General features: G+C 50.9%; 1 protein-coding gene across 2 annotated transcripts in view; it reads right to left on the bottom strand.

Annotated features, from left to right (window-relative positions):
• Positions 1 to 25,143, bottom strand: part of RPTOR (regulatory associated protein of MTOR complex 1) — a 334,022-nt gene extending 308,879 nt beyond the window's left edge. The window contains exon 1 of one of the 2 annotated variants that reach the window (XM_027052276.2): positions 24,914 to 25,143. In XM_027052276.2, coding sequence (XP_026908077.1) covers positions 24,914 to 25,075 — 162 coding nt within the window. In that variant the 5' untranslated portion in view covers positions 25,076 to 25,143. Of the gene's footprint in view, positions 1 to 7,695; positions 10,379 to 24,913 lie in introns of those variants that run through there. The other variant, XM_053212252.1, reaches the window with a different exon arrangement.
• Positions 25,144 to 26,122: the final 979 nt, after the last annotated feature.

Here is a 26,122-nt window from a genome sequence, read left to right as displayed (position 1 = left end):
GAATGTGAAAGAACACTGACCGCGTAACGCAAGAATAATAGCAATCACGTGTGGCACTGAAAGAAAAGAAATCAGACACACAACAATACTGGCACATAAGAAACATACATGTTAAATGGATTGTCCAAAGTCAAGTTGTCCAGGAAGCAGATATAACGGCCTTGATTATACTGTTTTTGAGTATTATTATTATTATCGTTTCTAGGGAACTATTACAAGACAAAAAAATGGTAAATTACTTCAAAAATAGTAAAGACAAAGAAACTAACAAATATTTTCATCCATAAAAAAAGTATATTCAAAAAAAAAAAGAAACAGTGCAGGAAAGGCAAAAAAAAAAAAACAAAACAACATGGCAAATTTAAGCCCAAATAAAAGTAAACAGACTAAATGCTCCAATTAAAAGACAAAAGTTGTCAACTAGATTTGTTTTTACCCAATCTACAAGTTGTTTACAAGAAATATGAAAAATATAAGGATACAGAAAGCTTGACATAAATAAAGAGACAAAAAGATAATCAGTGCAAATACCAAACAGGAGAAAATGGTATGAGCATATTACTGAGACACAACAGACCCTACAGCAAAAAGTGTTACTGGGGACAGAGAGTGACTCTGTCACAACACAGCCTCCAACGCACTAGGAGACACAGTGTCGACCGTGTATGACGTAATGACATCGCCTCGTAATATAAACAAACCACAAACAGGCAGGGTCATAAACAGAATTCGACATATCTACAATCACGGTGTGAGGATTTGCTACACCTCTCAGTTCCTGACAGGAGTCAAAAAAGTCGGTAAAGATGAACCCCGGAAATGCACCCGAGTACTGCACGCACACAGACGACGGCACCACCCACCGCAGACAAACCTATGTCCAAGCACACAAGGAACACTTACAAGTACTGACCACGTACAAGTCTTTAAGGCAAAGCTCAACAAATCTCAAAGGACTAAAATTCAGAATACACACGCACAAGTGCGCAAACGCAGAGTTGTGCAAGTCACATGATCCACAACACCAGGGGGCGCCATTCACATCAGTCAGGGAGGTAAATGGCTTCCCTACACGTGAGCGGGGCACCTGTTACTTCCTTGATAACATCATACAGATGTTCTCTGATCAAAATGCAATTAAGCAAGAAATCAAACACCTATCCTAGGAAAATCCTCTATGCTTAAAAATCACAAAGCACACCTCTAAATAATTCCTAAATCAATGGAGCCAAATTGAAATTTAGAAAATAATTTGGACTGAACAATAATCAAAACGATACATACCAAATTCATTGAATGCAGCTAATAAACTTTTAACTTATACATTTACATAATTTACAATTTAAATTTTTATAATAACGTGCCTACATTAGAAAAGTCAAATGAGTGGGAATTAGTAAGTATCCACCTCAAGAACTTCCTCCTCAAAAACAGGGGAAAAGGCAATAAAGTAAATCTAAGGAAATAAGATTTAAAGATAAATGAATGAAACGTTAACAAGCGTGCTACAGCATATCCACAAAGCCAAGAAATGCTTATCTGAAAGACTAATAAAATGGACAATCTCTGGCAAAAATGGAGAGAAACATTGGACGCACATACACTCCATGTCGGGAGTATGAAGAGAGCATTACCACAATCTACAGACTTTAAAAGATCACAGGACGATACCATGAACAACTTCATGCCCGTAAACCTGAAACCTAGATGCAATGGGCAATGTCCTCTACAAAATGTAACTTCTCAAAACTGACTTAAAAAAATAAAATGCCATTTTAAAAACCTAAATCACAACCTTTAAAGACTCTTTTTACAAAGGAAACTTTAGGATTACGTGGCTTCATTGGCAGGTCCTACCAAGAGTTCCCGGAACAGAACAGACAGTTCCCACGTTGAGGGATCATTTTCTATGGCTCAGGAGTTTCCATGAAGCCTGAACTGTCCCCAGAGCCGTGGGGGAAGGGTAGCATAGTGGGGCTGACTCCTCAAAGCACCGGCCCCCTGGGTACAGGCAGAAAGCTGGTGCTCAGGGCTGGCAGTGTGATCTGGGACAGCACCTGAAAGAGGACAGCCGTTCAGTGGCGCTGAGATGGGAACAGTACTGAGCCAGGAGGGAGCCAAGGCCCGGCTCCTCTGTGTCCTCCCCACTCCCCCTCCAGCTCACGCCCAGCAGCCGTACACGCGTGGTGTGAGGGGCGGGGAGGGGCAGCTGCGTGCCTGGGCCACGCCATGAAGGCTGCTTATAAAACAATACGCGAAAATAATTTATGGGCCTGTATACCAGCAAGAAGAAATTTTTAATATAGCTGAACACTTCAATTTTTAAAAGATGCTATTTAGGACAGCATCACAACAATATCAAGCACCTAAAAGAAATCCAACAAAAGACAGGCAACGCCCTACAGGGAGAAGTATGTAACTTTATTCGGGGGAAATTAAAGACCTACCTAAATAACGAAGGCACGCGCTGTTCGGGGACCGGAGCACTCAGTTTTGCAAGGACCTCAAATCTCCCCAAACTGTAATACAGGCTCAATGCAATCTCCATCCACATCCAACAAATTTTCTTTCTCCAAACTTGCAAACGAATTCCTCGACTTACATGAAGAGCAGAAGAACAAGAAACCAAGCGTGAGGACCCCCCTCACACGGCGTTCCATAAAGCCCAGTAATTAATTAGGCGTTGACTAAGGAGAACCAACAGAAAGCCCCAGACAGACCTATACTGACACGGACGCCTGACGCATGACAGAGCCTGCAGCCAAGGGGAACGATGAGCTTCTCAGCAAAACTACCAAGGACAACTAGAAATCCAGGTGGAAAAATAAAGCAACCTGGGCCCCTGCCTCATATCACACACCACGTGTACAAAGGCCTATATGGGGGGCGCCTGGGCGGCTCAGTCAATTGGGCATCCATCCGACTCTTGATTTCAGCTCAGGTCATGGTCCCAGGGTCGTGGGATCAAGCCCTGCGTTGGGTTTAAGATTCTCTCTTTCCCTCTGTCCTTCTCTCCCTGCTTGCAAACCTCTCTCTCTCTCTCTGAAAGAAAAAAAGAAAGAAAGAAAGAAAGAAAGAGAGAGAGAGAGAGAGAGAGAGAGAGAGAGAGAAAGAAAGAAAGAAAGAAAGAAAGAAAGAAAGAAAGAAAGAAAGAAAGAAAGAAAGAAAGAAAGAGAAAGGAAGGCAGGCAGGCAGGCCACCCAAAAAAGAACAATGTCTGAGTCTTGGAAGGAAGAAGGAATCGTGATGAGGGCAGGACACTCAAAGACCCCCGAGAGGTTTCCTGACCTGGGTAGGGGGAGCACAGATGTTGGCTTTTATAAATGATGATTAAACTGTAAATAGATATTTCATACACTTTATTACCTTATAAGTTTTTTTTTTAAAGAAAGAAAATCAAATCAAACCAGATGAGAGAAAAACCTTAAATTAAACCGCTAAATGGAAAGAGCAGTTAGACAATTCCTTCCAGGGCTGTAATGATCATTAACACCGAAAGAGGATTTCTACAAGTAACTAAACGCTTAAGGTAGCAAGTCACATCCAGTACTCTAAGGCTGCATGATGAAGTGCCCAATTTAGATCCGTAACACCAAAACAGGAAAGGATTTTATTCTTAAATCCTCTTACATGTTAAACAATTATTTCCATTTCACCCGCTGACCTAGCTGGCTTTCTAAAGCCAAATGAAATGCACATGTTTCTATCAGGGAAAGGAGGAACTCTAAACGTGGCCCGAAAATTACCCGTCTGGGGACCTGCAAGCTGAACTCTTACAAACTTTGGTCTGTACTATTAATTTGATACACCAATGCAATCTTAAAATTTTAATGCCACATGTAAGCTGGAAAGTGAAATGCTACTGGGGGGGGTGGAAATCAGGTTCCGTGAAAGAACAATGCTAACACATAACAGTTTATTAATGGCAAAGGGTCAACTACCAACTAATCTATTTAATAAAAAGTGATCTAGTTGCGCCACATTCAAACTTCCTGTCTCCCGTGGCTCATGCGTGGCTCGTTCGTGTCACACTGAGGAAGATTTCCACCTCCAGGAAATAGGGACTAACTAGTACCAGACCAGCCCTCCCACCATACACAACCAGAAAACTGAACAAAACATATAAAACACTTCTTCCGACATCAAACAACATGCAGCACAAGAATGTGGCCCTGAGAGAAAGCAAATGAGGTGAGCCCCGAGATCACCGAGCTTCCTGTGTGGGCATTCAGGGCTCCAAGCAGAGCAGGGTAGGATCACTGAGCTGAGGAGGCAGAGAGGACAGTGCGTGGAGGCCGAGGCAGCTGGGCCAGATGGGCCAGAGTACCAAAGGGGGGACAGCTGCACAAAAGGGGAGCTCCGGAAATCTACACGGGTCCCTCGCGGTCTCGGCCAAGCACCTGCCCGAGCGGGCAGCCAGCAAGACAGCAGGAGGCCGTGCAAAGAACAGCCACCGGGTGAGGCTGGGCGTCCACGCTCCAACGAGTCAGAATGAAGAGCCCTCACTGAACGCCCCGAACATTCAGCAGAAAGCCCAGAAGGGCCACACCTTCGGCCCAGGACTAACCGAGACCCAGAGCAAAGCCTTCTCTAGACTGAGAACCATCCCACTTTTCCTGTGCAGAGCCAGTAGCAAATATTTCAGTCTCGCGGGCCACGCGGTCTCTGTCTCGACCACTCAACTCTGCCGCTGCAGCACGAAAACAACACAGGCAATGATGCGGCTGTGTTCCCAAGGGCTCTATTTACAAAACCGAGCCATCGGCCAGAGAAGGCCTATGGGCCACAGCTTGCCAGCCCCTGATCTAGGCCCACTTTCACAAAGCTAGAAAAGAAGGCTTGAAAAAATGAAGCTGATCCCAGGTCCATTAACTTCCTGACCAAACAAAACCCAACACCGTGTAAATGAGGACAACAAGACCAGGGGTGCCGGGGCGACTCAGTCACTTGGGCGTCCGACTTTGGCTCAGGTCACGACCTCACAGTTTGAGTTCAAGCCCCGCGTCGGGCTCTGGGCTGACCGCTCGGAGCCCGGAGCCTGCTTCCGATTCTGTGTCTCCCTCTCTCTCTGCCCCTCCCCTGCCCGCTCGCGCTCACTCTCTTTCTCTCTCTCTCACAAAAATAAACATTAAAAAAGTTAAAAAAAATAATAAATGAAGACAACAATACCAGACACTCCCCAATGCGACATTCACCATATCCAGCATTCAACCAAAATTACTAGATGTGAGGAAAAGCAGGACACTGGAAACCACAAACAGAAGAAAAGCAGTTAATAGAAACAGACCCAGAAACGACAGTGATGATGGAAATAACAGATAAGAGTGTTCAGAGGGTATTACAAATTTGTGCAAGGATTTAAAGGAAAACGTGAATATAAAGGAGAGAGATATACACCATAAAAAGAACCAAGTAGAATTTCTCGAGACTGAAAATACAGTAGCTGACGCTGGCTGGGCGTGACAACATATGACCCGCTGCGGAAGAGGAAGTGAGAGAAGCTGAAGACGGCAATAGACACGATCCGCCCGGAACACAGCGGGGAGGGAGCCTCCGTGGAGCCACACCAAGCGCGTCAAACAGCTGTAACGGGAGCTCTAGCAGATTGAAGGCAGAAGGGGGAGGAATAGGAAGAAAAATCGAAACGTGGCAGTACGTTTTCCAAAACTTGGGGGAAAACTATGATCCGGAGATCCAAGAATCTCCATCGACCGCGAGCAGGCTCCCCACAAACAAAACTGCACCGAGGTACGTCGTAATGAAACGGCTGAATCCCGATGAGACAGAAAAATCTTGTTAGGTAGCCGGGGGAACAGAAGACACATGACCCGTAGAGGGGACAAAGCCAAGGCCGACAGCACACTTCCCACAAGGACGAGAGAAGCCTGAAGTGCCGAAGGGAAAAAGTCAAAGCAGGACTGCACACACAGGGAAAACAGCCCACAGAAATGACACCGAGACGGACACTCCTGGACAGACAGAAGCTGAGGAAACGAGGAACCCGCTGCCGGCAGACCAGGGCGACGCGAAGAGACGATACCAGATTCAAACTCGGAGCCACACAAAGTGACGAACACTGGAAAGCGAAATATGTGGGTGGACAGGAAAGAGGGTTTTTCTTATTTTTTAAATGTCTTGAAAAGGTTGGTGGCTATTTTAAGAAATAACAGCAATGTAGTGTGGGGTTTATAACACACGGCATTAGGGGCTCCTGGGTGGCTCCGTCGGTTAAGTGTCCGACCTCAGCTCAGATCATGATCTCACGGTTCGTGAGTTCGAGCCCCGCGTCGGGCCCTGTGCTGACGGCTCACAGCCTGGAGCCTGTTTCAGATTCTGTGGCTCCCTCTCTTTCTGACCCTCCCCCGTTCATGCTGTCTCTCCCTGTCTCAAAAATAAATAAACGTTAAAAAAAAAAACCACATAGAATTAAACGTACGACATCAACGACACAAGGATGGAGGGACAGGGTAGACCGCCGGGAGGGTCTCACACCACAGGGGACGTGGGCCAGTCAGTACCTGAAGGTACAACAGGAGAAGTCAAGGAAAGAATACTGCCTGAAAACAACCACCAAACCTCTGCCAACAGGGGTTTATCCTTAGACGTATCCTAAGGTAATCTTTTTTTTTTTATTAATATTAAAAAAAAATCATGCAGAAGGTTTTAAAAATTAAGTACAGGAAAATAAAACGTTTTATAAAGATAACTCTACCGATGCCTACTTCCCATCCGTCCCATAAGCGCGGACCATCCCAGAAATGTTTAACACAGATAAGCACGTATGACAAGCACAGGTTAGCACAGATAAGTTATGCGTACATATAGCTTTTTAACAGCACAGATAAGGCTGTGGCCATACAGTTTGTTCTATGCCTTCTTGTGGGATTTCACTTCAGTTTTGTTTTTTTTTTTTCAATTTAATAATATATCTTGGAAACCTTCCTGCAAAAGCACATGCAGAACAACTTCACTGTCTTTACTAAGCGTGCAAGTCCAGTGCCCAACGCACCATAATGTAACCAATCCTCTGATGACGGGCACGAGGCCATTTGCAACCATTCAGAAGTACTCAGTGAATGAATGAGCGACTGCTGCCATGGATATTCTTACAGAACACTGGAATAATCTCAAAATGCCGGTTTTCCACATTTGCTTGGATTTATTCTTCCTGGATTTAAAACAGGCTCACAACTCTATAAAGATGATGATTCCTTAAAATCAGGCCATTTGTAAAAATATTAACATACTACTTTCAGAACACGTCTCTACATTCAAGCCATCAAACGAAGAATAAAAATAATCTACAGGATGAACCTTAATCTACTGAACATGAAATTCTTCTCAAGAAAAAAAGATATTGTCAGGCACAATCCGGCAACTACTTCTCAAATGTATTTATTTAAGTGAATATATGTTTAGTTAAGTGAAAACCATCAGTAATCTAATAAGGCAATAAAACATCGTAAGTTGAGATTCTCTGGCTACAGTTACGTGTAGTAACATAAGACGCTAACAACCAGCAAACGCATCGTCAACAAGCATGTCCTGGGAGAGCTTACAATAAGCGAGGGCAGAAAGGGCCTCCTGGCCAAGCCCCCGCCAAGGAGGACGGATGGGGGTCAGGGTGGGGAGCGGGAGCAGGAGCAGAGGGAATCAGGCAATCTCCAAGCCCACTGCAGGCATGCTGTTTGGCACCTGGGGTCCTGGACGGCATCTGAAGTCGACACAGCACACGGAGCCTGGCGCCGCCCAGGGGTCACTGCCGGACGCACTGGGCCTGCGGGATCCAGGCGGATCCGAGACCAGGGAGAGTCTTCGGGTACCCAAAACTGAAACTCAGCAGAATATGAAGCAAACCAGAACTCACGGAAGGAACTCAAGCTCTGGGATTCAATAGCGGGTCCAGCCATTGTCAGGGCAGGGAGTCGCTGAACAGAAGAAGCAGGGGCCCGGTGACCAGCACCGGCAAACAAAGAAGCCAATCTAGGTCACGGAAATGTGGCTTTGGGCACAGTTCCAAAGTCCAGTGGTCAGCGCCCGGCCTTGGAGTTATGCGTCAGCCCCCGCACCCCTCCTCCCGGCGGGGCCCCAGGAGAGCCAAAGGACCTCCCGCTTGGCCCAGGACAGCCCTAGGCTAGCGAGCCCACTGCGGGAAAGGAACACAGAGTAAGAGTCAGGGATGCTACCAGCAGCAGGAAGAAGGAGCCCGCAGCGAGCTCACGTTCGGAGACTTCCCCAGATAGCGGCTCACAGACCAGGTCCTGCTGGAATAGAGCATTTCATCTCCAGAGCACTGTCACTAGAAAGAAGGGGACCGTGATGATCTCTCCTTCCCAGCCTGATCTGGTAGATGCCCAGAATTGTTTTGATGAGAATACTTGTTCTGAATGAAATGAATTTGATGTCTAAAAACCCTGTGAGAGCTATTATTGAACACCTAATGTTTGCCACTATGGCTTGCAAGGATCCATTCATTCTCGGTAATGTTCACAATGATTTACGGGAAGCATGTTGTAAGTCTAGTTTTTGATAAATCTGCAACATTTACCAGAACCTCACATAAACACACTTGGGTGCAGCGTGGATCCCAGGAGAGCCCACACCCTCGGAGGGAAAGGGGCCGGCATTGCTGTGAAGGGTTACAGGAAAAAGGAAGGCAGGCAGCTCAGCCTGCCCAGTGCGGCCCTCGGGGGCAGTCACCTCAACAACACCTGCCCCTTACCAACCGATGAAAACTGCAGGCACAGTGTGCTGTCTCGACAGGGGGCAATTTCCACTCTTTTCCCTCCAAATAGTTGATATTTAAGCCACCGCACAAAAATGGGACGGAGCTCATCAGGAGCTATGCCACGGGCGTGTGCGGAGGAGACGCGTAGGTGCCCGGTTCCCTAAGAAGAGCTGTCGCTCGCTGCGCCCACAACCTGGGCAGGCGACCTGGGCACGCGACCGCGCGTGAGCAGTCCCCAGGCTTCACAGACGTCGCCCTGGGCAATCGTCCCAACCACGCTCCCCTTCCAGATGCGAACAGCAGGGCTGAGGCCAAGGGCACAGCAGGGAAGGAACCAGCTCGGGCCGAGGTCAGTCTGACACCAGATAAAAAACACGGCTGCCTCTTCCATTTTTAGAAAAGGTCCGTCGGGATTTTCGGAGTCTCCGTAAGAAGGGACTTTAAACCAACAAGGAATCTCACCCTAGGCCACACCAAGAATGGACTAAGGAGAAGGTGGAAGCCGGGACCCCTGGGTCGTGTCAGATCAGGGCTCGGACCCCTGGCCCTGCTGCTGAGCCAACAACAAGCCTGCCGAACCGCCCAGATCTCCGGAAGCTGCGGTCCGGTCAAGGTATGGCCGAGGGCACTATGCTCAGTGAGAGCGAATGAGCACAGCGGCCGGGAGCAGGTGTCAGGAGGGTGGCTTCCCAGCAGGAGGGAGCCTGACAGGGCCTCGGCAGGACTGGTCCTGGCCGCCTTCTGTTTCTCGAGCCGGGTGCTGGTCACATGTCTGCTCACTTGGTGACAATGCACGGAGCGCTTAGGATGTGAACTTTTGCTTTGGGCTTTAGTGAAGTTTGCTAAAAATAAACCTGAAAACCTGAGTGTCACTTCTGTGAGCCTAAGCAACTATATTTTGTACGGGTACCTAGCACAGGACCCAGAAGAAAGCAAAAGGCCCTGAGCTCAGAAAGGGCCAGAACGGTGCCGGGCCCGACGGCAAGAGGACGCAGGCATGGTCCTCCACCACAGCCGTGACCCAGCCCTCGCTGCGCCTCCTGCCTCCCGTCCCCACACCCTATCCTGTCCTCGCAAACCGTGTTTACCCATAACTGAGGGCACACCGTGACCTCCTGTAGCCCAGACCTAACTCTGTTCCCACAGGCGTTTCCTAGTTCAAACTGTTACAGGAGAACGAGATGGGCCCAGCTCATCCTCTCTACAGTCAGCCCGCCCAGCCCTGGCCCGCCCAGCTGCAGCCGGGAAGGGGCCGGGCCGTGGGGTCCACCAAGGGCTGCCGCTTCAGGAGGGGCCAGGGTTAACAAGGGGACGAGGTTTCACTGCAAGGGGCTATGCGCCGGCAGATGCCAAGCAAGCACTTGCGAAACGTTATGGGTCAACCGCTTCCCAAACAAGCCTCTCTCCCTCGGCCTCTGTTAAGCCGCGCGATTCCCTTCTCCACTCTGACTGACCTCGCTCTGCGCCCTTCAAGAACTGCCATCCACCATCACCCCTATGGAGTCAGTTTCCAAAACTCTTTCTCCAAACTTGACTCATGCCTTCAAGTTTAAGGGCCCCTCAAACTCAACCTGTCTAAAACCAAGTTCGTTAGCTTTCCTCCAGAAGCACGCCTTTCTCTCAGTTCACTTTATGTTACTAATCTCTTGGTTCCAGATTTAAACACAACAAAAAACTTAACAAGCAAAACAGATCGGGGCACCTGGGTGGCTCAGCTGGTTAAGCATCCAAATCTTGATTTCGGCCCAGGTCATGATCTCACGGTTCTCACGGTTCGTGAGTTCAAGCCCCGCATCGGGCTCTGTGCTGGTGGTGCACAGCCTGTTTGGGATTCTCTCTCCCTCTCTCTCAAAATAAATAAATATAAACCTAAAATAAATAAATAACATATTAAAAAAACAGATTAGACTTGAAGACATCACCATGAATACATGTTTAGCTTAACACAGAGACAGTTACAGCAGGAAATATTTTTAGCCACATATAAATAAGGTGGGGGGGCGGGGGGGAGCGAGACAAGTAGAGACAACCAACAAACACGACCCCGTGATCGTGATCAAGGGCACATCCACAGTGACAAGTCATGTTGAGAGCAGCGATCCTGGATATGATAGGACGTGATAAGAAGGGCACTTTCCCTCCAAGTTCTTCCTCCCCAAACCCTATAACCCCTATCTTATCAAGTGAAAACCATCAGATGCACCCCAACAGAGGACCGGTCTACCACACCCCTGCCCAGGGCTCCTCCGAAACCAGGCTGAGAGACCACGCGTCACAACTAAATGTGGCCTGGTGTCCTGGGTGGGGCCCTGGGGCTGACGAAGGAGGACAGCTAAAAACAGGAAATCTGAATAAAGTGTGGGCTTTAGCTGTGACAAAGGCACCACCCTTACTATAAGATATTAGGAAGAGGGGAAAGTGGGTACAAAGTATACGGGAATTCTGTGTTCTCAATTTTTCTATAAATCTAGAACAATCCTAAAAAGAGTCCCTTCAGAAAAAAGAAAAGGATAAGAAACCACCACAGTTTTTCTTTCTCCAAATTACTCACCAAGCCTGTGATCCTCTCCTCCTCAGACCGTTACTACTCCCTACTTCACAACCCACCCTGACTCAAAAACCTTCAAGATTGTTGCTTTCCAAATAAATGTCGTTTCTTGTTTTGAGAGAGAGGCGGGGGGCGGGGGGGGGGGAAGAGTGCACTTGACGGGGGGGGGGGGGGGGGGGTGCGGGGAGAGGGGCAGAGACAGAATCTTAAGCAGGCTCCAAGCTCAGTGCAAAGCCCGACACAGGGCTCGATCCCACGACCCCGGGATCATGACCTGAGCTGGAATCAGGAGTTGGAAGCTCAGCCGACTGAGCCCCCCCAGGCGCCCCCTGAACGTCCTCTCCCTACCCTACATTCAGGCCTTTAAAGACCTGGCTCCGGTGCCTCTGACACTCCAGGTGCTCCGCCGGCTTCCCTTCCCCACTCCACCCTGCCCCTCGGCTCCCAGGCTAAGATCCCCCTACGCACCCCACCCCGCCACTCTGGCTTCCACCTGACTCGCGGGTAGCAGCCAGGCGTGTGTCGCCCCCAGCTCCATTCTTCTGCGTCACCCGGCCTGTGAGCTGGTCCCCACCCCTCCCTAACTGGGAGAGAGGGCCAAGCCTTCTACCAGACACGCAAAGCGTGGCTAATGCGGTGGGCCTGCCACAGCCACCCACACTACCCTCCACTGTGCTCTCAAAGGACCTTCCTTTCACGGGGACACAGGACGCCACCCACACTCCTCCCTGGAGGGGCCTTCCCTCCACCTTCCGGCCAGCCAACCCCTCCCGGTCCCCACATCGGGCCCCACCCCCTCCGGGACATTTCCTCAAGCAGACTCCTTTCCGAACCCACCTCCAGCCGCCGGTCACACCCCTGCCTTCCACCAAGCGATAACACAGTCTGGGGCCACTAGTTAGACATCTCAGCATCATCGGTCTGACCCGCTAGGCTGGTCTGCCCACGCACCGATTTCACGGTGCTCCCAGAGTTCGGGACCGGGCCACACTCCCTCTTCATTCCCACCAAGGAACCGGCAGGGCAGAGGTGCTTCCTCGGTGGTCAGCAAACAGTGAGTGAGCAGTGGACGAGTGGCGGGGCCCCGGGCTCCAGAGCGGCCAGCACGGCACGGTGTCTGCCAGCTCCGGCCGCCGATGCCCACGTCCCCTGAGGGGCAGGAGAAGGCGACAGGCTGAGGCCAGATCCGGGCTCCACTGCTCACTGGCTATGTGACCTCCGGCGAATTATCTGACCTCTCTTGCCTCAGACTCCTCAGCTGTAAATGGGTAAAACAGTACCTGCTCACAAGGCTGTTCAGTAATCAAAGGGGCCTCAACATGGACACCCGGCCTACAGGGAGTGCGACCCAGAACAGAGCAGTAAACATCCTCCTCAACTTGCGATGGGGGTACATGCCCACAGATTTGTCGTAAGTTGAAAACAGCGTAAGTCGAAAACGGACGCCACGCACCTGACCTACCGCCACAGCTCAGCCCAGCCTCGACGCGCTCAGGACACTCACGTTAGCCTACAGCTGGGCGAAAGCATCCTGCACAAAGCCTATCTTACGATACGTGTGATTTGATGAATGCCGCGCGGAAGGTGACAAACAGTGGCTCTGCAGGGACAGGATGGCTGTCACCGAACCGGCTGCCGACCCCGGTGATCGCCGGCTCACCGGCGGCCGGGCTCCCTGCCCAGCATCACGACCGAGGACCGGACCACGTGTCTGTCACCAGCCCGGGAGGAGATCCGAGTTCCAAATCCCGAGGAGGGTTTCGACTGAACGTGTGTGGCTTTCACACCCTCGCAAAGTCGAAAACTTGTAAGTCGAGCCGTCCTAGGGCCTATTGTTTTCCCAGAAGCAGAAAAGACATTAAAGCTGGGGGCTGGGACAGTGTTAATGCTGATGTAGTTCTTGGGTGTTGTGGGGGTTTCCCGAGTATCCGTTTTATTATTATGCTTCAGATCCTACAAGGACAAGGGTATCAAATACGGGTAATTCCAGGAGTGCCTGGGTGATGCTGTCGGTGCACATCCGACTTCGGCTTAGATCATGGGTTCCTGGTTCGTGGGTTCAAGCCCCATGTCGGGCTCTGTGCTGACAGCTTGGAGCCTGGAACCCGCTTCGGATTCTGTGTCTCCCTCTCTCTCTTTGCCCCTCCCCTGCTTGTGCTTTCTCTCTCTCTCTCTCAAATAAATAAATGAACTTTTTTTGAAATAATTCAAAATAACCCTTTAACGACACACAGTAAAATCTTGGCTGCAGGGAGGGAGTAAGAGGGAAGACAGAGAAGTAGGAAATACACCAAAATATTAACAGTGCCATAGTGGGATTTTATATAATTTTTATTCTCGTTCCATTTTTCCCTATTTTCTAAATATTTTACAACGACGTGTTATTTGTGCAATCTTGAGGAAAACAAGTTTCCGAGGAATTCAGTTTCGTCAATAAAAATGGTAAGATATTTTTCAAGTACGAAGACCGCTCCCAGCATAGAGTTTTATTTAAAAGGCGAAACTCTTCTGGGCAAACCGTCCTGCCTGCTGACCAGGTAACGAGCTTTCTCAGGAGAAGCACTGTGTGGGTGAAGTGAGGGACCGAGCGGTGGCTCTCCGGAGAGGGTCCTGAGCCGCACGGCAGGTGTGACCCGGGCTCTGCCACTGCCAGGCCAGGCCAGCCGCGGCCCGGCCCGGCCCAGGGCACCGCCGGTGCACGGTGAAGGGGAAGGATGAGGAAGGACACACGCCAGCGTATGCGGGACATCGGTACAGGAAAGAAACACAGGCACCTGGTGTCTCCACAATGCTGCCGCCTCTACGGAAACTCAACCTGGACCCGAGCCAAGGCTCAGAGGCAGCGCAGGAAAAGGAAATGCCTCATTTACACGTGACGGTGCTTGCATATTCGTGTACCTTTAAACTGATGGTCCGATCAACCCTTAAGGATAAGAGCAGCAGCCATCCAAGAGAACACCAGCGCCGGCCCATCAGCAGCGCCCACAGGCGCGAGGACAAGGGTGCAGCAGGGATGAACGAGGACAGACGCCGAGGGGACGGGGGCCTGGGGACCATTTTAAGCAACACCTGCAACATTTCCCACTGAAACGCTCTTTAAAGAAAACTTTCTCCAGTCTCCAGAGTCAGACACATGCTCTTTCCCCTCCCAGGTGCCCACGGTAGCTCACCCCTCTCTGCTGCATCCAGCAGGGCCCCCGAGTCCTTCTGCCAGTGACCGAGGCCCACTGTCCTCTGTCCCAGGGGGCACTCGGCCACCCGCACCTCCCCCGCACTGGCCCAGCTCCCCCCTCCTCAGTGCGCCTGGCCCACGCCCCCTCCCTCACGCAGGTCCTCTCACACACACCCACACACACACACCACACACGTTTCCCCCCATTCTCTCTCTTCCTCTCTGCGGCCAGTGCGATCTTGCCAAACTCCTGATTATGCCACTACCCTGCTTTCAGACGTTTCTTAATCATCCTTAAGACAAAACCCAAATTCCCAGGGCCCTGCGAAGCTTGCCGGGACTCGCCCTGTCCGCCTGTCCATCCTCATGGACTCTCCCTACTTCTCCAGCACGGTCCCCGCCCCGTTTACCTGACCACCGTCTACCGAGCACCTACTACCGAATGTCACCCGGTGAGAAGCTGGGGACGCAGCAGTGGACAGGACAGAGCCGTTCCGAGCGGGGCTGACAAACAAACGCGCAACCTGGTGTCCGGGTGGCAGAGGGAAATTCGGCAGGTGGGGTACGGGTGGCCGGCAGCTGTCTTAGGAAGGGGGGAAACCCTCTCGGGGACACCCGGCCTCCCTCTCCCCCTGGGGAGAAAGGCGGCTCCCCAGAGGCCGTGCTCTCCCTCCCAGTGTTTGCACACCTCGGTGCTTCGGCCAGCCACCCTCCCCGCAGCCCCCCTCCTGCCCCACCCAACCTCTCCCTTCCCCCCAGCTAATTTCTGCTCCCTTCCAGTCCTGACGCAGTCTTCCAGGAGTCCCTCCCGCACTCCGTACGCGTACGCGGCTGCCACCACCCCAGTGCCCTGCCTCCTGGGCTGAGTCAACCCATCTTCCCCAAAAAACTGGTAAACGCCTAAAAAGCGGGAGTTGTTCACCAATGAATCACCAATACTTAGCGCAGTGCCTGGCACAGAAAGGCGCTAGACAAGCATCGGCTCAATTACTGAATTCTATAAATCAGTTGGTTGTGACTTCACTGCCCTTTTCCCCACCCCCACCCCAGCACCGGACCTACGCGCACCCTCGCACCCTCTCACTTGCCCTACCCACCCAGCTCAGCCGGAGCTCAGCGGAGCGCCTCAGGCATGCAGACACCTGCAGGCACGTAGAATGCCCGAAATCACTGCCTTGTTACTCGAGTGCAGATACATAATTACCACATTGTGCTTTCACTCTGTAGGAGAATGTCATTTTCCTCACATCAGATGCGAATCCCTCCAGGGCCACGCCAGTGTCCTATGCTGCTTACACCCGATCCCAGGCTCTGTGCCATGAACCTAAGTGGTACTGAATGTTCATGAGAACCACTATTTCCACACAAACCATTGAGAAACCCTGAAACTCACTTTTCAAAATTTATTAGAGAGAAAGAGAGAAAAAAAAAAAAAAGAGAGAGCATGAGCAGGGAAGAGGGGCAGAGGGGAAGGCGGGGGGGGGGGGGGGGGAGAGGAGAGAGAGAATGAATCTCAAGCAGGTTCCACGCTCAGTGCAGAACCCAACGCAGGGGTGATCCCATGACTCTGGGACCATGACCTGAGCCGAAATCAAGAGTCAGACGTTCAACAAACTGAGCCACCCAGGCTCCCCACTTGAAACTCACTTTTAATTTTTTTTAATGTTTGTTTATTTTTGAGAGAGAAACAGAGTGTGAGTGGGGGAGGGCAGAGAGAGAGGGAGACGTGGGATCAGGCTCCAGGCTCCAAGCTGTCGGCACAGAGCCCGATGTGGGTGCTTGAACTCACAGACCGCGAGATCGTGGCCTGAGCCAAAGTCGGACACTTAACCGACTAAGCCACCCGGGCGCCCCTGAAACCCTCTTCTGACAGCATATTCTCCCAGTTAGGATTTGGGCATCTCACTGCATGCAGAGTGTGCCTCAAAAAACAATGTAAGGCAGTATTAACCTCTTAGTAGGTCTGCGTCCCCAAGTGCCGTGGGTTAGTAATTCAGACCCCCCCCCACCCGCTTCTCTGCATCCTGGTCCGGGGCAAGTGACTGCCAGCTCTGCCAGGGCAGTGGAGCCAAATCCTCGCCACCAAGAAGCAAGTGACGGGGGGGCTGCAAAGGGGACAGAGGAGAGCGTGCCCGGAGATAGTGACCAGCACTGGAGACCCCTCTGTGCACAGAAACCGATAAACACAGACTGAAACCCCACGTGTCCCCCCACCTCCACTGCTGAGGGGCCCACCGACGACACAACAGCAGCAGCAAGGAGCAAACCTAGTGCCCAGGTCTTGCTTCCAAAGCCCGTCCTCCACAAGGAGCCGGCGTCACGGAGGAATGGCTGACTCCAGGGCGAAGGCTGGGAAATCCGAGAAGAGCGGCAGCATCTGACTGTGCGGCAAAGTACAGAAGCGTTCAGAACCTCGCACGTCAAAGTGGCCACGACCTGCAGAGGCCCTATGAGCAGGAACACAAAGCAGGACGGGAGCGGATCCCACGACCCAAGACAACACTACTGGAAGGAAGCAGGACCACGTGCTTTCCGACCGGAGTCACTTCCACCGGGCTCCCGCCGGAGACGCCCGGGCCGAATCCGCGCGAGGGCGCCGTACACGGCAACTGCCCGGCACCAGCGCAAAGTATCAAGGCCAACAAATTCGCAGACAGTAGACGCGGGGGCTGGGGGCCGAGGGGGAGACGGGGGGGGGGGGGGGGGGGGAGCGGGGAGGGCGGGCACAGAGACGATGCAGTTGTGGACGCGCATGGACGGAGGGGCCGCGCAGCAACGTGAACGCGCCTGAGCCGCCGAGCTGCGTGCGCGCTTAAGAGCCGCTCAAGTGGTAAACACGTTAGCTTATTTCACCACAATAAAAAAATGCCAAGGTGAAGAAATTCCAAGGCCGAGAAGCTCCTCTTATTTAAGGAGGTCACGCGGACGACACCGTTAAGGGCAATGAGGGATCCCGAGCGGGGGCGGGGAGGGCAAAAATCGCCAACAAGGCGGTGCTGCCGGGACAGGCGGCAACATTTCCATGCGAGCTGTGGATTAATAGCAGTCACGTATCAAACATAGACAAACACAGAGAGAATGATAAAGCAGGCGAGGGAGGACGTAAACAGGTAATGAACCCGGGTAAAGGTACAGGGGCGTTCGCTGAACTAGTCTTACAATTTTTCTGTAAGTTTGAAATTGTATCTAAACTAAGAAACAGAAAATAGTACCAGTCAGGGGCGCCTGGGAGGCTCAGTCAGTTGAGCATCTGACTTTTGATTTCATCTCAGGTCATGATCTCAGGCTTGTGAGATCCAACCCCCATCTGGCTCTGTACTGACCGTGCAAGCCTGCTTGGGATTCCCTCTCTCTCTCTCTCTCTCTCTCTCTCTCTCTCTCTCTCTCTCTCTCTCTCAAAATAAATAAATAAACTTGGGGGGAAAAAATACTACTAGTCAAGAACAAAAGCCACCTCTGAAAGCAAACTGACTTGGGGTCAAATTATCACTTGTTCTCAGTGGTCACCTCTCCTCCAGCCACCAGGGGCACCCCCCTCCCCCCAGGGCTGCACCTGTCTGACAAGTTCACGCTCAACAACATGATTAAAGCATTAATTATCACGCCCAACATCTCCTGGGATAACATTTTCCATATACTTAACTAAACTTACAAGAAGAAAAGAAAAGGTGTCAAACTTCAGCTCTACCGAAACAACAATGGTAGATGCCCCAAGCACTCTTTTAATGTCTTCTCAATAAAGGCAGGAAAGAGTCAGAAACCTGGAGAACACCGTCTATATATAATCCACATGCTATCTTGTTAAAACTCGAGCTTTAGAATTCTACAAGGTGATAATGAGGAGAAATGTTCTCATCCATTTCAGGACTACTTCCCCAGCACGTTGTTCAAAATGGAACACGGCACATTTTTTAAAGCAGGTTAAAAAAAAAAAAATCTATGTGGATGGTCCTTTGTGGCTCCTGAGCCTCCCATGACAAATGCCAAGGGCCAGTTCCCACGCTGGAAGCGCAGAGCGCGGGTGCCCGCGCTGGCCGCCCGCTGTTTCAGCCCCAAGGTCTGACCCACCTGTAGACCCCGGCCCCTGGACGGTCACCCTGCAGCTCGGGCTGCCTGGCTTTGGACATGGTGTCTCACTCGGATCCCCGCAACTCTAGCCCCATGCCTCCAAACCCTCCACTCCACCCCCGGTCAACAAGATCTCTCCAAACACAAATCTCTGCATGACTTTGCCCCACTTAAATCCACAAGCAGCTCCCCAACCACCAACCACACCAACAGTCATTAGTTGCTGAGAGCTTCATGCTGGGTCCATGTAACTGATTTGTACGTGTCATAAATGCAGTTCAATGCAAATGATTTACCTATTTAACGTAAAGGCAAAGTTTTCCCCATAATCGTGCCATTCTCCCCTGTAAAACACACATGATGGGGTATCGCAGTTTGGTGTTGATGCGTCTGTCTGTCCTACTGGACGCTAGGGTCCCAGAGAGCATGGCACACTGTGAGCAAGAAACCCTTGCTGAACTACGGTAAAGGTCTCTGGCTGCCTGCCCCTGCCACACTTGGGTCGATGTTCCTCCACTCACAGGACAGGACACGGCTGGGTGGGCAGCAGAGCGAACCCCTCCAGGGTGCACGCCAGAAGTCTGCGTCAACGGGAGGCCCTGACAGTGGCTACGTGCTTCCATACAGGGCAACTGCCTTCACAACCCCACAGAGCTCTTCGAAAACACAAGCTCCAGAACGGAAAGGGCGTTAACAGGTCCCTTTCAGGTCTGCTCTTAAATTTCTGGTCCTCTCTGCTTGATATTTTTGGCCAACCACCTGATATCCTCAAGCCCTGCTTCCTAATTTAAGTCTGACACCCACTTTCTTTTTAACTACACTAACGAGTCTCAAACTTTTGAGGATAGAACACCTTTACACTCGAAGATTACTAAGACTCCCAAAGAGCTCCTTTAAAAAAAAAACAAAAAAAAACCTTTTTTTACATGTTTATTTATTTATTGAGAGAGAAAGAGACAAGAGAGAACGCTGGAGCAGGGGAGGGGAGGAGAGAGGGAGACAGAATCCCAAGCAGGTTCTGCACTGTCAGTGCAGAGCGGATGTGGGGCTTGAGCCCATGGAACATGAGACCATGAGACCATGACCTGAGCCAAAATCAAGAGTCAGATGCTCAACCGACTGAGCCACCCAGGTGCCCCTCAAAGAGCTTTTTCCAATATTTTCCATCTTAGAGGTCAAAATTTAAAAAAAAAAAAAAAAAGAAGAAGAAGAATGTATTTCCAGGCGCACCTCTCCCCTGCTCACATGTGCGCACGTGCTCTCTCTCTCTCCCTAAAATAAATTAATTAATGTAAACAATCCTCTATCCTTTTTTAAAAAAATGTTTAAAGGCATGTATTTATTAACGGATTTAAAATTATAAATTCGTTATATATTTCAATAAATATTTCTGTGACAAAGACATTTTCAAAAAACCATTGCAAATCTCTCTAAGGTCTGCCTTATCAGAAGCCCACTGGACTCCATCCTGTCTTCCAACCTGCTGTGACGTGTCGCTTTGGTTGAAGCGGATGGAGAAACTCTGGCCCCACAAAGATTCGCAGGTGGAAAGGGCAAGAACATCAGCACGTCCAAGCAACTGAGAACGTGCTTCTCTGACACCGCATCGAAACTCGGCAAATTGTAGTTTCTTAAAGGTTAGAAGCAACCTATGCGCACAGAGCACTAAACGGCCTACCCGATCTATCGGAAGCACAACCCCTTACTACATTAAAGCGCACCGGCCTCCCTTTGAGTGGATCTCTTGCCCACGGAGGATTCAGCAAGAGTGCGGATTGGCCCTCTGGAAACACAGGCTCACTGAATTATGCAGACGTTCCAGATGAGGGCACACTGCACTCCACGTTTCGTATCCAAAAAATCCTGTCCACTCTACCATCATCTCGTCGGAAGAGTGGGAAGCTGGGCAGCTCTCAGGGGCAGACACAGGTTTTCCAAAACTCTTCATTTTCACCTGAAAGCTCAGATTTTATCCCGGCCACGCATCCTGTCAGTCTTCTTCCTTGAAGTGACAGCTCATCGTTTGTTCTGGAGGAAACGTCTGCTGGAGACGCCAGCCTGAGCACCCAGAGTCGCCGTTAGCCTCCTTTCGGGTCCAGCGCGGGCGCCCCGCGAGCAGCAGGTGGCCCAGCCGGGGCCCCCGCAGGGCTCTTCCCAGGGCCACCCGCCACGCGGTAGGGGACGGCGGGCGCCAAGGAGGCGAGATCTGACACAGCCCATACTTGTTACGGTGTCACCAGGGGCATCGTCAAGTGGGGTGGAACTGTTCGCCGTGATGGCACAGCGCAGGGAAACAGCAGCCCAGCACCGGCTGGGCGTGACTCACGCCCTCGCCACTCCCCTCGCCGCTTCTGCACCATCCGCTCAGATCCCAACGCAGAGACCAGGAAAGGCCACTGCCACCTTGCACTGTTATCATTAAGTCATCTCCGCACCCACTGTGGGGCCCAAACTCAGGACCCTGAGATCCAGAGTCGCACGCTGCACTTGTATTGTTATCAAAACAGGGGAGGGGGAGCCCGGAGCCCACCGCCCACCGCGGGAACAGCTGAGCTGCTCCCTTGGCACAGTTCTCTGCTTTTATATCCCCGCCACCGCCCCGGCCGTCTTCCCTATACATTTGGTTTTAGACGCGGGGGCCTCACAATGTGAATTTTCAGTCACTGTGATACCATTGTCTTTGTTTCAACTAGGCTTTGTTTCTCAAGTTCAACTTCCCTCATCGCGAGCCCCGTAACTCAGGCCCCTTGGCAAGCCGTTTATTTAACTCAAGCCTCAGTTTCCTCAACCACCACACGGAGATAATAATCCCCAGCCAGTGTAAAGAACACGCCCTGTGCAGAAGCCCCTCCCCGCTCCAGTCACTTTGTCCTCGGTACATGTCCACCATGTACCAAGCACCATCCCGTGTGCTAGCATCGACGAGGTCTCAGCCTTACGACAAAACTTCCGTTCTGGGGGTGGGGATGTAGTGGAAAATACCAGAGAAAGAGAGAGCGATCATGAGCGGCTGGGGAGCTGCTTTCGAGGAGGTGATGGGGGAAGGCCTTTCAGCGGCTGACTGTGGAGGTCATGGGGAGCCAGTTACCAAGAGCAGAGCGGGGTGTGTCCCAGGCCTTTCCATCGAGAGGGCAGAAAAGGCAGGGCCAGACCACAAAGTGAACCGGGCTGAGGAATCTGCACTGAGCTCCAAGCACTCGGGAAGCCAGGAGCGGTCCCTCCAGGTCAGAACGACTGTGGCGGAGACCAGTCAGGACGCAAGCACAGCCTTCCAGGTGAAACACGGTAGCTGGCTGGGCCAGGCTCGCGACAGGCAGAGACAAAATGAGGTGATCCCATGTAAGATGCACTTTGGAGGCCAAGTCGACAGGCTCTACTCATGAGCTGGACAGGGCCACGAGGAGAAGGAGAGGAAAGAATGAAGGGTACATTCTGGATTTACAGCTTGAACACCCGAGTGGGGGTTGAGGCAAAGCAGGCATTCATCGTTCTCTACCTACTCCTCCGGCATACTTGTAGGCACCGTGTGTGTGGTAGTGGTTTTCCTTCAGGTTTCTGATTCCGTCCCACAGGTGCAAGGCAAAGATCTAACTGAGACCAACTGTCCCCACTCGCTCCCTTTCCAGGGGACAAATGAAGTCTGATCGCCATAAAGCATCACGGTAAAACACAAACGGGAACATACGTACACATCGGCGTCAGCCATAGGCCCGTGAATTTTGAACCGCGAATCATTTACGTAAGTCTAATTATTTGAAAATGATAAGCCAAAATTGCTATTGATGCATATACGTTTCAATTCACTAAAAGCAACAGAATTAACCAAACAACAAACTAATTTGATAATAACAGTACTAAACAGTAACTTAATAACTAAAATGCAATAATAGTGGCATTTGAAAGGCAGCGCGGATTCCCCCTCCCCCCCAAAAACTGTGGGAATCCCAACTGAGAGTGGGCAAGGGCTGTGGCTCTGTCGGGATGCCAAACGTTGAGTGGCAGAAAACTTTTTACAGATGTCAGTCAACTTAGCAAAGATGTCAACTTTAGGGATCCTTAACAGCTTCACTAAATAGGACACCAAGAGGGAACCAGAAATACATACACAAAATAAAAGTATATGGAATTGCGTCTCGGTCACAGGGAGCAGCAAAGGCCAAGTCTGCGTTCAGGGCACTTCCCGGCCCACCAGGGCAAGTGGGACGCGTAGGGCCTGCTCCGGGACAAGCAGGCCCACACATGTCGCCTTACCACAGGCTGCTCCATCAGACTGCTGGAGACAGCCTGGCCTGGATGCCTGTGTGCTCAAGATTCCTAGAATCAGAGCAGCTGCCTGGCGTGGCAGTCACAGAGCACAAGTCACACCCAGGGAACACGCTGGCCAGAACCAGCCCCACAAACCAGGTTTGTTCGGCCCGCAGCGTCGGTTGGACTCCTTCACGTCTTGTAACATCTGAAAGAGTGCCAACATTTTTAAATTGGAAGCCTTCACATTAAAAAAAAAAAAAAGTCTTCTGGATTCTCAAAGAAAAAAGACAGAGAGAGAGAAAGGAAGAGAGATCTGGCTGAGGCCCAGCTGCCCCTTCAGCTGCTGTGGCCTGTGCTCCCCAGAGCCCACCTTCCAGAAAAATCAGACACGAGTCACATGTCGGCTGCCATTTATCTCCGGCCCTGTGCCATTCTTCTTATACCTGGCCTGTTTCCTTCACTCATGCTTCCTTCTAGTTCTTAGCATCATTTGGATTTGCAACTCTGTCCTGGCAGGGGTGCTGAGAGGTCTCGTTGGGGCTGAGTCAGAGGAAGAGACTACAAGGGCAGTTAGACGCCAAGCTCCCACACGCTGAACTGAAAATGTTATCTGCTGATTTTCTTCTTCATTAAACACCTTGCAAAAAGGTCAGACACGGCAAACATTTCTCCCCTGGCTCTTTTCTAAGGAGTAATCTCAGTAATTACTCAGACTCAGAACTTTTCTTTCTCTTAATAACCTATGACAAGCTTATCAGAAAATGTTACCATTCACAAATTAATGTTTTAAGCAAAAGGTCAAAAATATATCCATTCATCAGCTTGAACAGTTTGAGCACGGGTTTAGGGTAGCAGAGGGAACCACATTTCACAAGGAAAAACATAAAAAATAAAAGTCTTCCAGATAGAATGGGGGAAAAAAATTATTAGACAGTTACTTTAAAACAAGTTCCTTTTCATGTATGCATAACAACCACACAAAAAATGTGAACTATATAATTAGTACCAAAGAAGTCCCTAAGACAGACTTTGTACAATCTCTTCCAAAGACCGTTTCTTTTACTCCTTAAGCTGCTTTTGGATGAAATGAATTGTCCTAACCCAAATCAATCACCAAAGGACTGGTTACTAGGGACTGACCAAGCACAATTGCCGTAATGGTGATCTTCCATAGTTCAACATCATACATGAAAATATATGTAAGCCCAGAGCAATCACACCGTACTATAACAACCACCTCTCTTTTACCACTACGATGCTTAAATTTAAAAAAGGCAATCTTGAAGGAGAAAACAAATCACAAAAAGACAAATTTTAACTGTGCGTAGATGGGAAGTTAACTGTGCGTAGATGGGTCTCCGCTTGCTCCGGAGACCAGGAGGTAGACAGCGGTTAGTTAAGGGCAGGTTCACCAAGATTGTTTTCTTTCCTACTGGCCATTTGTAAGTCACTGTTCACACTCCAACACCATGGAGACCCCCTCAAACCTGGTCCCAAGTTCCAACCCATCACCCTCTAACTCCACCGTGGGAGAAATTCTGTCTCCAAGCTACAGCAACGTGACACCACATATATGGAGGGAAAGTCTGGATCCAAGACCAGCTGTTTACAAGGCGGTATGATGAAGTTCATTGTAACTTTAAAACAACCCTGCATGAATTTGTTACTAGCTAAACATTTGCCAGTAATCTTGTTTCCCAGCATAGCATTTAACCTGGCTTGGACAATTAGGGAAAAAAAAAAAAAAAAAAGCAAACTAACCACAGAAGTAGGCTCCCCACGTGGGTACAAGTCCTCTCTCTCCCAAGGCATCTTTCCGTCCTGTTAGTAACAGCACTGAGTATACCAAAGAGTGTGTAAGCACTCGCAGTGCTGCACTTTCCAACACGGTTACCTTTTACTGTCCGAATTCGAACTCAGTTTGACTTAAATTAACACTGGCCGGTGCATAACTACTAACCAGAACAGACTTTTTCCATTTCCGACCCAACGCTGGAGTCTGAAATGGCTTGTGCTCTTTAAGTTGACTTGCAACGTGTGGCTGGGGAAAAATGACCGCTGCTTCCCCCGAGGGCACTCGAGTGGCTCTGAACTTTCTGTGGAAGAATCTACCAGGGCCCAAGGGGGCGCGGTGGGAAAATCCACTTACCCGATCCTTCATCCTCCAGCTCTGAGCTAAGGATTTGGAGCCTTCGATTTTCTCACAGTGCCTCTTTTTCATAAAAGCCAAGGGCAGGTTCCAGTCTGTGAGGTCGGCCTCATCTTCCTCCCCGAGTCCCAGAAGAGGGGACTGCAGCATCTCGGACTCCATCGGGGGGGGAGGGGGTGGGGGAGTCCTTGGCAGCAAGCGCTCGAGAACCTCCAGCCTTAAAAACTAGCGTGTACCGGAGCGGTACATATAAGAAATAAGAAACAGGGAAGGGGGAGAGTGGAAAAAGAAACGAACGGGAAGTGTGCGGAGACCCCTACTCGGGCAAAAAGTCTGACACCTTTCTCTCTAACTCTGCGCAGGAAGGCGGAGGGGGTAGGAAGAGCCGGGCGGCGCGGGGGGGAGACCGGGCGGACCAAGGAGCTCGGCGCGCACACACACGCACGCCCCCAGGCCTCACGCCACGGGCTGCTTCGGGGGCTGCACGTCCCAGGAGGGGCTGCGAGCGGGGCTGTCAGAGGCGTGGGAGACTTCAGGCCTCACGATGACCCTGCTCTCGGCCTCCAACGCCTCGGCCGATCCGAGGACAGGAAGGCCGCCCGCTCTCGGTGCCGGTTCGCCGACCGGGCGGAGGTCTCCGGCCGAGGGGGGGAAGAGGTTCAGAGCTCGTGGGGTTTCCCGCAGCCACTCTCAGCCCTGCGGGTCCCGCACTCGCCGGAGCTGCTGCAACCAGAGCCAGGACCGGCCCATCGTGCTCGCCCGCAGCCGGCTCCTCGGCCCCGGATCCGCGCGGCCTGGACGGCCCCGGCCTTCGGCCCCGTGCCTCTCTCCTGCCTGAGAACGAGTCCTGAGGAGAGGGCGACGCGGAGGCGCGAAGAAGACAGGGACTGTGGGCTTATTGGGTTTGGAGAGTTCTGCCCTCTGGTTTGAAGCTACAGTGAAACTCCTCTCATCAGCACATCAAGGAGGACGCCATGTTGCCAAGCCCCAGCATGCATCGCGACCTACGGTGTGACCAACAGGCCAAACTTCCTCAGAACGTTCTGGCCGCGCTTCCCAGAAAGCGAGGAGAGAAATTCGCACCCCCACCGCTTCGTTACTATGGTTACCACAATTCAGCTTTCCAGAGTTTATAGCGTTCATTCAATAGATGCGCGATATCAAAGTCAATCCTATAAACGAAACTATGTCAATTTAGTTAATTTTGAA

This window comes from Acinonyx jubatus, chromosome E1, assembly GCF_027475565.1.
Source record: "Acinonyx jubatus isolate Ajub_Pintada_27869175 chromosome E1, VMU_Ajub_asm_v1.0, whole genome shotgun sequence".
NCBI classification, from domain to species: domain Eukaryota; kingdom Metazoa; phylum Chordata; class Mammalia; order Carnivora; family Felidae; genus Acinonyx; species Acinonyx jubatus.
The sequence above is the reverse complement of the archived record's forward strand: the minus strand, read 5'-3'. Positions and strand labels throughout refer to the sequence as shown.